The following is a 12349-nucleotide window of genomic DNA, read 5'->3' on the forward strand; positions in this document are numbered from 1 at the left end:
AAGAGGGAAATAGGAGGACGAGCCTAATCCCTTAAAGGTCACAACCAGGAGGTGGTACACAGAGCTTCTCTCCTTATAAGCCATTGGCCAGAACTTGGTCACATGGCCACTACAGATGCAAGGAAGGCTGGGAAATGTAGTCTTTATCTGGGTGGCCATGCTGAAATTCCAATTATTGTATAAGGAGAGAAGAGAGATTGGGGGTTGGGGGGAAGTCAATGGGGGAGTCAAAGCCACTTGCAAAGACAAGGCAAAGGAGAAAGAGCTTGCATGTTTGTTGATTTGCAAGTGGTTTGTGACATGACAGGAGTGCAACAGATGACTGGAGAAGGAGGCAGGGTCCTGCGTATCATTCCAAGGATTCAGAGTGTATGTGTATGTAATGGGAGCATTGAAGGTGCTTAGCCAGGGGCTGGCACAGGCGGTGACACAGACCTGAGCTAGGGCACTCAAAGCGGGGGTGGAGAGAGCGCGTGGGCTGAGAAACACTTAGGGGATGGTGAAGACTTCTCCCATTATTGAACAGGAAGCAGAGCCCTTGATTCCGAGCTCTGGAATCCTCTCTGCCGGGAGGAGGGGGGAGGGAGAACAATAACCATAACCTCTTTTCTCACTTCCTCTCAGACTGTTCTTCGGATAGTGGTGCTCGGGATCTGGGATTACATTGAAAACAAAATAGAGGTAAAGACCAATGTCCATCTGCACCCCCCAAGCCAACCATCCTGGAAGCCAGGAAATGTCACTGTCCCATCCATCCCAGGGTGGGAGCCATCAACAAAGGCCATCTCCTTCCCACACTGGACACAGGAGTCTGTTCAGCTGTGCCTTTGGGTGGGTGGGGAGGGGGGTGAACGGAGAAAGTTTCCAGCAAAGGAATGGTCTAAAAAATCTCCTTGACTTTCTGCAAAATTTAAAAAGTTATTCTTTTTTTTTTAACATCTTTATTGGAGTATAATTGCTTTACAATGGTGTGTTAGTTTCTGCTGCATAACAAAGTGAATCAGCTACACAGATACATATATCCCCATATCCCCTCCCTCTTGTGTCTCCCTCCCACCCTCCCTGTGCCACCCCTCTAGGTGGTCACGAACCACGGAGCTGATCTCCCTGTGCTGTGCAGCTGCTTCCAGCTATTGGTTTTACATTTGGTGGTGTCTATATGTCCATGCCATAAAAAGTTATTCTTGAATCATTTTGGAAATCTTTTGAAATGTGTTTTAAAACAAATCCACTCTAAAGTGGCCCCATGATCAGAGAGCTGAGTGGGGGAACCATAAAAGTGTTTCTCAGCCTGGGTTTCTGCAGAGCAAACCGGTTGCTTTGTTTTGTATAAAAGCAGGTGGCGTGTGGTGGGTGGAGATGAGGCTGGCTGACCCCCAGAGTTTGGTGTGCACAGGACAAGGCAAGGCTGTCAGTGTCTGCTGCCCACTCCTTCCTCACCACCCCATTCCTCACCACACACACTTTTTAGCCTCTTTGGGCCAAATGCTGGGAGCAGACATAGGGGCCTGGCCTGTGGAAGTCTCAGACCAGGCCAGGCTGGAACAGGCAGATGGAAGGTCAAGGCCCAGAGCTGAAGCACAGGCTGGGTCCCCTTCTCTCCGAGCTTTGCCTCCATGCAGGGTTAGAGACTCAGCACCAGATGCAGATGAGATGTGGGCTCTAGGCTGTTGCTTCCCAGGGGTAAGGGGCCTGCCTTCAGCCTCCACTGCCAGTGAGGGATTCAGTGAGGCCAGCGCAGGAAACCTGCGACACGGGATGCAAACCCCACCCCGAGAAGGGACAAGATGCCGGAGACGTATGCTCGCAAAAGAAGCTTGGAACAGCCCAAGGCCATCCGAACCAAGGCTGGCGATGGGCTGAGGTCACTTGGAGGAGAGAGAGGGCTCAGGGGCACGTCTGGGGTGGGAGGTCCCTAAAGACTAAGGAGGGTCACGAGAGGCAGCCAGGGATGGGGGTGAACTTCTGAGGGGGGTGCAGGGGATCACTGGCCAGCACCAGCTGCTTTGCCTGACCTGGCCTCTGGTTCCAGGACATTCAGGAAGTTGGCCCAGGGCACTGAAATCCACCTCCTCTCACAGGTGTTTGATGGGGCTGTGATCATCCTGTCCTTGGCCCCGATGGTGGCGTCCACTGTGGCTAACGGGCCCAGGAGCCCCTGGGATGCCATCAGCCTCATCATCATGCTCCGGATCTGGCGGGTGAAGAGGGTCATCGATGGTGAGTGGCCCGAAAGGGGTGAGTTCGAGGCAGGAAGGATGGTCTCTGGGGTCTCTCATCCCCTTATCGGGGTGCCCTCTCCCTGGTCCCCAGCCCCATGTCCCATCCTGTGAACACTGTGGGGTTTGACATCTTGCCAGGGAGCCCCTAATCCAGAGTCCTCATCAAACTGAGATGTGATCAGGTCCAGCTTTGTAAGGCCCACGCAGGAAAGGCACTGGGAGATCATCTAGTCCATTCCTCTCATTTCACAGATGGGGAAACTGAAGCCAAGAGGGATGAGGGTCACACAGGAAACCAGCTCTGAGTCAGCAGTGAAGCCAAGGACCCCTGACGCCCACCAGTGTTTCCTTAGCTGTTCAGCTTCCCCCATCTGCACAGGCTCTGCTCTTGGCTCTGTCCCTGAGGGGCTGCCACTGGCTGGGAGCTCATGGGGCCCCGTAATCCAGAGTCCAGGCTCTCTCTCTGGGTCTCAATGTATGTCTTTTATAAGTAGGATCCACTGTGAGTAAGAGAGACTCAGAATAGCAGTGACTAAAACAAAACAGAAGCTTATTTCTCCCACATGAAAGCCTGGGCCAGTAAGGTAGGCAGTCCAGGGCCAATAAGGAGCTTCTGAAGTCATGATTCCAGGTTCCTCTTGTATTGTTGCTTTGCTGCACATAGCCTACTTTCCAAAGTCACCCTCATGGTTCAAGATGGCTGCTTCAGTGCCTGCCATCACATCCTCATTTCAGCCAGTAGGAAGAAGGAAGGGAGGAAGAAGATAAAGAAGCAAAAGGAAAGCCCCAGCTGCCTTTTCTTTTTACACATCTTTATTGAGATATAGTTCACACACCGTAAAACACACATTTAAAGTACACAATTGGATGCTTTTTAGTATATTCATAGAATTGAGCAAACATCACCAAAATCTAAGTTTGGAGCATTCTTATCACTTCAAAAAGAAACCCATACCCATTAATTAGCAGTCACTCCCCATTCCCCTCCAGCCTTAAGCAACCACTAATCTACTTTCTGTCTGAATAGATTTGCCTCTTCTGGACATTTCATATAAGTGGAATCATTTATGTGGTCTGTTGTGTTTGGCATCTTTCACTTGTTGTAGTACGCATCAGTACTTTATTCCTTTTTATTGTCAAATAGTATTCTATTGTATAGATATACCACATTTTATTTATCCATTTGTCAGTTGATGGACATTTAGTCTCTTTCCACTTTGGGCTGCTGTGGACACTCATGTACAAGTTTTTGTATGGACATATGTTTTCATTTCTCTTAGGTTCCTGGGTATGGAATTACTGGGCCATATGGTCACTCCTTGTTGAATATTTTGAAGAACTCCTGTTTTCCAGAGCAGCGACCCCATTTTTCATTCCCACCAGCAATGTGGGAGGGTTCTAATATTTGCAGTTCCTCCTCAACTCCAGGTGCCTTTTAAGGAAGGCTTCTGGAAGCCGCTGCACAACACCTGCACTTGCATCCCGTCATGCAGGATGTAGTCTCATGGCTTCTCACAGCTGCAAAGGAGACTGGAAAATACAGTCCTCATACCAGGCAGCTGTGCACACAGCCAAAATTAAGGGTTCTTCCATCACTATGGAAAAGGAAAAAAAAAAAAACGGTATCTTAGTCGTGATGGGTTAGGGTTCTAGCCCTCTTATAGTTTCTGGGTGCTGTTGGGTACCTGACACCACCGCCCCCGCCCCAGTTCTTCCAGGAACCACACCTGGGCCTGAGCCTGCTGCTGGCTGGATGCTGGGACCAGCCCCTCCCCCACCAAGCCCTGCCGCTGCCAAGCTGTTCACGGGGCTGTCTCTGTTTTCCAGCCTACGTCCTGCCTGTGAAGGTGGAGATGGAGATGGTCATCCAGCAGTACGAGAAGGCCAAGGTCATCCAGGACGAGCAGCTGGAGAGACTGACGCAGATCTGTCAGGAGCAAGGGGTAACGCGTGGCCACTCTCAGTTCTGCCCAGTTCCGTCCAGGGCTGAGGACCCTAGTGGTTTCTAAAGTCCCCTAGGGTGCCAGAGCTGCAGGTGCCCTGCGGTTAGCGACCTCCTCCAGCCCCTTCACAGACACATGGGAACCTGAGGCCCAGAGTGGGGAGACGCGTCTCTAAGGTCACTCATGCCCAGCCCAGCCCAGCCAGGCCCGGACTCTGCCCTGGCTCTAAGGCCAGGCTTCTTTTCATCTCTCCGTGGTGACCAGTCAGCTCTCCAACCTGAACTGGCTGAGTCGTCCCCTCAGTTATCAGGGTCTTCTGGGCACGGCGGTCTCTGAAGCAGGGGTTGGATTCTGTGTACAGAGGTTGCTGGGCACCGCTGTGGGCCAGTTGCCACCCAGGACCCCCAGACACACTAGAGAGGCTTCAGCAGTCGCCCTCTGCCCTCTAGGAACCCTGGCAAAGACTCAGAGACAGGGACGGGCCCTCCAAGGCTGTGCTGGGCAGAGCCAGGGGGACAGGCAACCGGGGCTCGGAGAGGGTCTGTCTGGGAATCCAGAGGCTTCTCTCAAGGTCCAGCCCCCCAGTCCTCTGCTCCCTCCCCCAGGACTTCAACCAAGTCACACACTTCTTTGCCCTCAGTTCTTTCCTCCCTAAGATGAGGGGACCGCTCCCATGTGAGTGGGACAGACAGCCCCTTCTATAGGAGTTTAGGGGAGGGGACTGGGGTGCTCAGGAGGTCGGAGGACAGCAGGGCCCTGCAGCAAGGCTGCAAAGCGCTGTAGAAACATAGCCTCAAGTGCAGGGAATGTTCTGGTAGCAGCCGTGCAGGGTGGGAATGCCACAGAGCGACGAGCTCGCAAGGTGGTGGGAACGTGTGTGGGAGGATGGGCCCCAGCCCCGAAGCCCTCGCTGTCGGCCTCCAAGGGTCCTGGGCACTCACTGCCGCGGGCCGTGCTTGTTCGCACCTGGAGCTGCTTCTCCCACTAAGCTGGATGCTCCCCTAGGGCAGGCTTCGTCCAACTCGTGTTTGTCCCCAGCCCAGCACCCCCTACGTGTGGGTCTCCTGGCTCCCCAGCCCCAGGCTCTCGTGGCTGGAGGAGGCGCTGGAGCGGGTGGGGAGTGTGTGGAATTACCCCACAGGAACACGCAGGCCACGTCTTCCAAGTCATCCCCTTGGAATGTCTGTCCGGGGACATTTATCTCTTTATCTACTTGGGGAACACCACGGCCTTTCACTTCAGCACAAAACGCTTATGAGTGACAAGAGGGGCCATCAGGGGACACAGTCCCCAGGGGCACATTGTCCATGGGGTCCCGGGAGTGGGGCCGTCTAGGCTGGGAAGAAGTGCTAGGCTGGGAAGAAGAATGATGCTCCGGTCCCGAAGCAGTTGGCGTCAGCTTCGTGCTTACCTGTGCATCTGGTCAGCCAGGAGTGTGCACAGGACAGGCCCCTGCCCTCAGGAGGCTCTGGGTGACTCGGGGCATTTAGCAGGCCCATGGTAGACAGCAGCAGGCCCGTGTAATGCATGCTTCAGCAGGGACACGTCGGGGGCTCTCGGTGGGGTGGACGGGTTTCCAGAGGCGCTGACATTGAGCCACGGACCCCTGGAGAAGGGCGCCAGGTAGAGGGGACAGGTGAGGCACGAGAGTGGGCATTGTGCTGGGGGGATCAAGGCTGTTCAGGGTGTGAGCAGAGGCGGGGAGTGGGGGGATTTGGAGGCAGGCTTGGGGAGGGCCGCAGGGCTGACCAGGGAGTTTGGGCTTCATCCAGTTGGGAGGGAAGAAGCCTGGAGTGTTGGAAGCAGGGCCGGGGGGATTTGCTCAGATTTGAGGTTTTGGTGTATCTTTCTGGAAGCCTTTGAAGGACGGTTGGGAGAGGCAGGAGTGGAGACGGGAAGCCCGGTAGAGGCGGTAGAACCACCAAGGGGAACGCGGCCTGGGCTTGGGGCAGAGGGAGGTGGAGGGGTCAGGGAGAGGACAGCTCAAGTGTCATCCAGGACCCGGCCAGAGCGTGGTCAGGCAGCTCTCAGTCTGCTGTCTCATAGGAAAATGAATGCTCTGCTTCGTTGCATTTGGCCACGTGAAAGACACAGACGCAGCGCCGCATCTGCCCTCCATAAATGCATGGCCACGTTAACAGCCCACGTGCTGCATGGCTGATGGCAGGCCACCCCTCCTGGTTTCCACTGTGACCCCGTCCTGAGCCCCCGGGGACCCCACATTCCTGCCGTCCCGGTTCACGTCACCCTCTATATGTGGCCTCCTTCCCAGGGATCTGGGCCAGAGGGAGACTCCCTTGGATTCTGCACAGGAAAGAGCCAATAAATAAAGACAGATTCCCTCTACGTAGTGACATCTGGAAAAGAGATAAGCAGAAACAAACCATTTTAATTTAAAAAACACCTGAAGCCTGTCATCTTAGTTAAGACAGCAAAAAAGGGCCAGATGGGCTGGAATCCCAGCAGGCTGCCAGGGAGGCGGGAGGGGCTGGCCAGAGCCACACGCTGGGTCACTGGGTTCTGCAGAGAAACCACGAACGCTGCTCTCCCAGAGCCGTGCCCGCTCCACAGGGTGGAGCAAATAGACACCTCATTTTCAGCTGGATTTTAAGACCAGGCTTGGGACTTGACTGAGCAAAAAATGCCCTTAAAGAAATGCGAATGCTGGCTCGTGGAATGTCAGGGATGGCTAGGCCCCTTGAGAGAATAGTGCCTGGAATGGTTAGGATGTTAGGGACAGACCTGAGTGCAAAGCCAGCTTGGCTACTTGTGGCTTTGGGCACCAGGGGGACCTCTGTGGACCTTGGTTTTCCTAATCTGAAAAATGGGGATAATAATACAATCCTTGAAGGATGGCTGTGCGATCGCTTAGCCTAAAGCCTGGCACGTGATAAATGGTGACTCTATGGGAACTAACCACCCATTTCTCCACGTACACCCATTTTACAGATAAGAAAATTGAAAAGTGGTGACTTGCCCAAGAGCCCAGAGCTAAGAGAGGGCTTTTAGAGCCAGGAGTGGATCCAGGTGTCCTATCTGTGAAAGGTGTTCTTCCCCAGCTCACCTTGCTAAGGATCATGGTCTATGACATTTTTATACCCATGTCACTTCTCAGGGCTCGGTGAAAACATTGATTAGACTGTGCACCAGGGTGTCTTTAACCCACTGCCTGAGGACAACTCTTCTCTTGCAGGCACAAACCTGGCTGCCCTCAGCTGCCTCAGTAGCATTTCCAAAGAGTCTCTTGCTGCTGCTCTCACTCCCGCCCCACCCAACCCCATTCCAGGTCATTCTGTTCATCTTTGTCACAAACTCTTGCGCGCTCTCTCTCTCTCTCCCAGCAGGAATTCTTAGGGCTTAATGAAGCAATTTCCAAACTGAATTTGTATATGCTACCTAAGAAATTGAAATGTACCCAAAATTCCAATGAAGTGTGTAGAATCTCAGTTTAAACAAGACACTCACTTTGCGTTCACCTTGCTCTCTCCCTGGCATGTATTTGTAAAACTGTTTGCCAACACTTCACTCATCTTAGCTATTTTTAAAAATAAACTTTATTTTTTAGAACAGTTTTAGATTTATAGGAAAATTGTGGTGATAGTACAGAGTTCCCATATACCCTGTACCCCTTTTCCCCACCTTTTCCCCATGATTAACATCTTACATTAGTATCATACATTTGTTACAATTAATGAACCAATATTGATATGTTATTATCAAGGCCCACACGTTGTTCAGATTTCCTTAGTTTTTATCGAATGTCCTTGATCTGTTCCAGGATCCCATCCAGAACACCACATGACATTGAATCATCATGTCTCCTTGGGCTCCTCTTGGCTATAAAAGTTCCTCAGACTTGCCTTGTTTGTGATGGCCTTGACAGTTTCGAGGAGTTCTGATCAGGTATTTTATAGGATGTCTCTCTGTTGGGATTTGACTGATGCTTTTCTCGTGATTAGATTGGAGTTCTGGGTTTTGGGGAGGGAGACAGAGGTCCCGTGCCATTCTCATCCCATCATATCAAAGGTACATACTGTCACTATGACATCACCGTGGATGTTGACGCTGACGTAGTGTTTGTCAGGTCTCTCCGCTGTAAAGTGACTCTTTTTAAATTCATCTTAGCCTTTTTAGAAAGCTTAAATTGCTTCTTACTGTGACCCTGTGGAGACTCTTGGGTGACATGCTTTGCTAGCTTCTTGCATGAATATCTCACACATTTTATCTTCTGTGCCACATGGCATCTCATTCTCACCACAGGCCATGCCCAAGGTGCCCCAGAACTCCCTTGTGTTATAGATGAGGGGGCCCTGGATTTGGCAGTTGGAGGAATCTGAGGCCAGTTAGGAGATTAGGATGGAACAGGGGTCTCTTACAGCTCATTCTAATCCTTTCCTCCCCCCAGATCACACTGACCTTCTGGTCTTCACAGGGAGACAGGATTCAGTGCTTCCCTCATTCCCTCATCTCTCCTGACTACTGGCTCACCTCATCCTTAGCAGATTCCTACTGGAAAGTGGAGCCCAGAGGGGCCAGGGTTGGGGCGGGGGAGGGAGGGGGACACTGTTGGTCAGTCTCACCTTTCCCAAGCCCTGGCTGACCTTCTGCAGCCTTCTTCCAGATGGCTCATTTCTGTGGTGGAAGCAGGTCGCCTCAGACCCCTGCATTCAACAGTCCTTCGACTGGAAGGTCCTTTCACTTTTATTTTGCCCTGTATCTGGATTTTGTTCTCTGCCCGTCCAGCCAGAATTTTCTTAGGCACTCATCTCTCTGGTACACAGATGGATTCCAGAGGTGGGGTGCTAGTTCCTGCCCTTCAGAGAGATGGTATGAACTTTTTGTCTCTTTCTTTGTACTGGCTGCTTCAGAAATCAAAGCTATTTCAGATGCAGTGGTTAAATCAATGCAGTGATATATTCTTCCAACTTGTCTTAAGAAACCACTTCTGAGGTCTCAGTACATCCCTGCCAGGACCTTGCTCTGATTCCAAAACATACTCTGAAGTCCCCATCGTACTTGCTCTTTGCTCTATAAGCCTTGCAACAACTTTTGGTCCAAAATAATACGATCCAACTCAGCTCATGGTCGAAGTTTGTTTCTCTTCCCTGCTGGGCCCTGTGGGACCAGTTAAGTTCTTCTTCTTCGGCACCATCCAGTGAGACCACTGGCAAAAGACCCAGGGAGGTGGGGCTCAGTCTAGGGTGACTTGAGGCCCAGCAAGGAGGCCAGTGGAACTCTGTGAGCCCCTTAGGTCAGCCTTAGACCTGGGGCAGACGGTGGTCTCTGAAAGAAGAGTCCCGTGCGGGGGCAGCTTGGAAGGTGGAGAGCATCCTCTTACCGTGGGAATCAGCAAGTGGGATTCTAACCTCAGCTCCACCAATAACCCTCTTAACCCCTGGACCTCAGGATCCTCATTGGAAAAATGGAGGAAACAAGGCTTACGTCACAAGGATGCTGTGACTATCAGATTAATTCAGGTAATATATAAAGTCTGGCCCACTGGAGTCTCTCAGTAAATGTTAAAAACGAGAGAGAACAAAAATAATACTAAATCATTTATATAATGGTGACCATTTGCAAATGTGCTGCCACGTGTTTTAGCTCATTTTGACTTTGATGGTCAACGTTGGCAGGCTGGGTATTATTAATCCTTTTATAGATGGAAAGGCTGAGTCTGAGAGAGGCTGCTGCCTGCCCAGTGTCTCACTGTTTGTCATGGAAGGAAGGGCTGGGGTGGAACTCAGAGTTCAGTGTCCATTTTCCTCCACCAGAAATAGGGCATCCGTACAAGTCACTGTTAGAATGAGTAACACAAACTGCTCCATTAAACAAATCCAGACATCTCAGTGGCCGAACACAAGAGGAGCGTGTTTGTCACCCACACCGCAGCCCAGTGCAATTGCTTTGGGGAGGGGGTAAAGGGACACTGTTCCACACAGTCACTCTGGCCTCCAGGCTCTTCCCGTGTCATGGTTCCTTCTTCTTCTAAGTGTTTGGAGTTTTCTCCCTTCAGCCAGGGGATTAAGAAAGGGAGGGTAGAGAATTGTGCATAGATTTTTACTGGCCGGGCCTGAAAGCGGTGACATTGTTTCTGCCCCCATTTCGTGGGAGGACTCAGTTACACAGTCACACCTAAGGCACCAGATGCTGACAAAAGTAGTCTGAGTGGCCAAGGAGAAAACAGTCACCTGCACAGTCACCTAATAGGCTCAGGATGTTTCTACCTCCATTCCCCGCTTCCCACTAGCAGGAGGTACCATCACAATGATTAATCCTTCCGGGATGATGCAAGTCTCCCTGGCCTGTTTCCTGAAGAAACAGGACGATAACCTGGGCCCTAAGCGATAGGCATTCCCACTGGAGGCAGGTGGGGGGCAGTGTCCACTCCACGGTCCTTCGAGGGCCAGCAGCCCCTTCAGCAGGTCACGAGCAGCAGGAAAGGGGTTCTATCCTGGCTCTGGGGGTGTCGCTAGATGCTGACTCGTTCCAGAGAGCCCCCTCTTTTCTTGCAGAGGCCACAAGCCCCCCAGCTCAGCACAATAGTCTTTGTTACCCGGATTATTCAAGATCCCCACTGTGGGAAGTGAATTTTTTTTTTTTTAAACATGGGCAGTGATTTGTAAAACAGCCGATAGCTTTAATGACAAGACTATTTAGCTGATAAAATTAGCCATCAGAGGAATAATTTATGTTATCCTTTTGCCATAATTTAAATTTATGGCCAACTACCAGTCATCTTCACAGTGGATGGAAAGGGGCCAAGGTCGAATTCAGCTTCACCCTGCTCCTAAATCATTAGTTTGCAACTGTCTCCTGAGTTTTATTGTTACCAACAATGGTGAAACTAATGGAAATAAACATTGGATGCCATCCCAATAGCAGATGGGTTTGAAGGCAGGGCAGTCTGTGCAGACAGCACTAATAGGATGGAAGAAAATTATTGCTATTGCATTAGATACCATCGAGCTTCTGGCCAAAGTGTGCATTGATCAGGCCAAGGCCCTGTCAGTTGTACTTCACAAACCAGACCATTAAAGGCAGAGATGGGCTGGGTGTGCCCGCCCTGCCGCCCCCCCCCCACCCCCCGCACCGGGGTCTGGCCCCGCCTGGGCATGCATTAAAAGCCCAGCCCAATGGAAGGGGCCTGACTCACTCCAGTAATGCACGCTGAGGGCTTCCCTGTGGATCCCAGCAGATCTGGTCAGGTTATCTGATTAGAAATACTTAGCTAATAATGTGCATTAAGAAGGGCTGTGACTGCACTTTCCTTCTTCCCAACTCATAGAATGGTCTGTTTTTCCCCACTGGCCCAGTTTGCCAGTGGAAAATTTGCTTCATTTTATCCTCAAAGCCACCATGCACTTTCTGTCCCAGAGGCCCAGGCTCACGTGAACCTGGAGAGCCTCAGCGCTACGGGTGTTTCTCCTTATCTGTGTTTAGCAGTTTGACTATAGGATTTCTAGGTGTGGGAGTTTTGTATTTATCCTCCTTAGGGTTCGGATTTGTGGGTTGGTGTTTTCATTAGATTTGCAAAGTTTTTGGCCATCATTTATTTATTGCTTCTGTCCCATCCTATCAGTCTCCTTCTGGAGCTCTAATTACATCTTAGACCTTCTGATCATGCCTCACTTTTTCCTTAGACCCTATTCTGTTCCCCCATTCTCTCTCTTTTTTCTTTTTCTGGCTGTAACTTTTTTTTAAAAAAATAAATTTATTTATTTATTTTTACTTTTGGCTGTGTTGGGTTTTCGTTGCTGTGCGTGGGCTTTCTCTAGTTGCAGTGAGTTGGGGCTACTCTTCGTTGCGTTGTGTGGGCTTCTCATCGCAGTGGCTTCTCTTGTTGCAGAGCACGGGCTCTAGGCGCACGGGCTCTAGAGCACAGGCTCAGTAGTTGTGGCGCACAGGCTTAGTTGCTCCTCAGCATGTGGGATATTCCCGGACCAGGGATCGATCCCGTGTCCTCTGCATTGGCAGGCAGATTCTTAACCACTGCACCACCAGGGAAATCCCTGGCTGTAACTTTTAGTATTTTTCTATAGACCTATCCTCAAGTTCAACATCCCTATCTTCTACTGTGTCGTCTGCTATTAAACCCATCCAACTGAGTGCTCAATTTCAAATATTGTATATTAAGGTCCTAAAAGTTTCATTTGATTCTTTTTCTAGGTTCTATTTCTCCACTGA

At 50.9% G+C, this 12349-nt stretch overlaps 1 protein-coding gene across 1 annotated transcript in view; it reads left to right on the plus strand.

Annotated features, from left to right (window-relative positions):
* Positions 1-12349, plus strand: part of TMEM266 (transmembrane protein 266) — a 144952-nt gene that overhangs the window by 94387 nt on the left and 38216 nt on the right. Inside the window, exons 6-8 of the mRNA XM_060005550.1 lie at positions 625-681; positions 2082-2220; positions 4050-4165. Of these exons, the coding sequence (XP_059861533.1) occupies positions 625-681; positions 2082-2220; positions 4050-4165 (312 nt within the window). The remainder of the gene's footprint in view (positions 1-624; positions 682-2081; positions 2221-4049; positions 4166-12349) is intronic.

This window comes from Delphinus delphis, chromosome 2 (genome assembly GCF_949987515.2).
Source record: "Delphinus delphis chromosome 2, mDelDel1.2, whole genome shotgun sequence".
Lineage (NCBI taxonomy): Eukaryota > Metazoa > Chordata > Mammalia > Artiodactyla > Delphinidae > Delphinus > Delphinus delphis.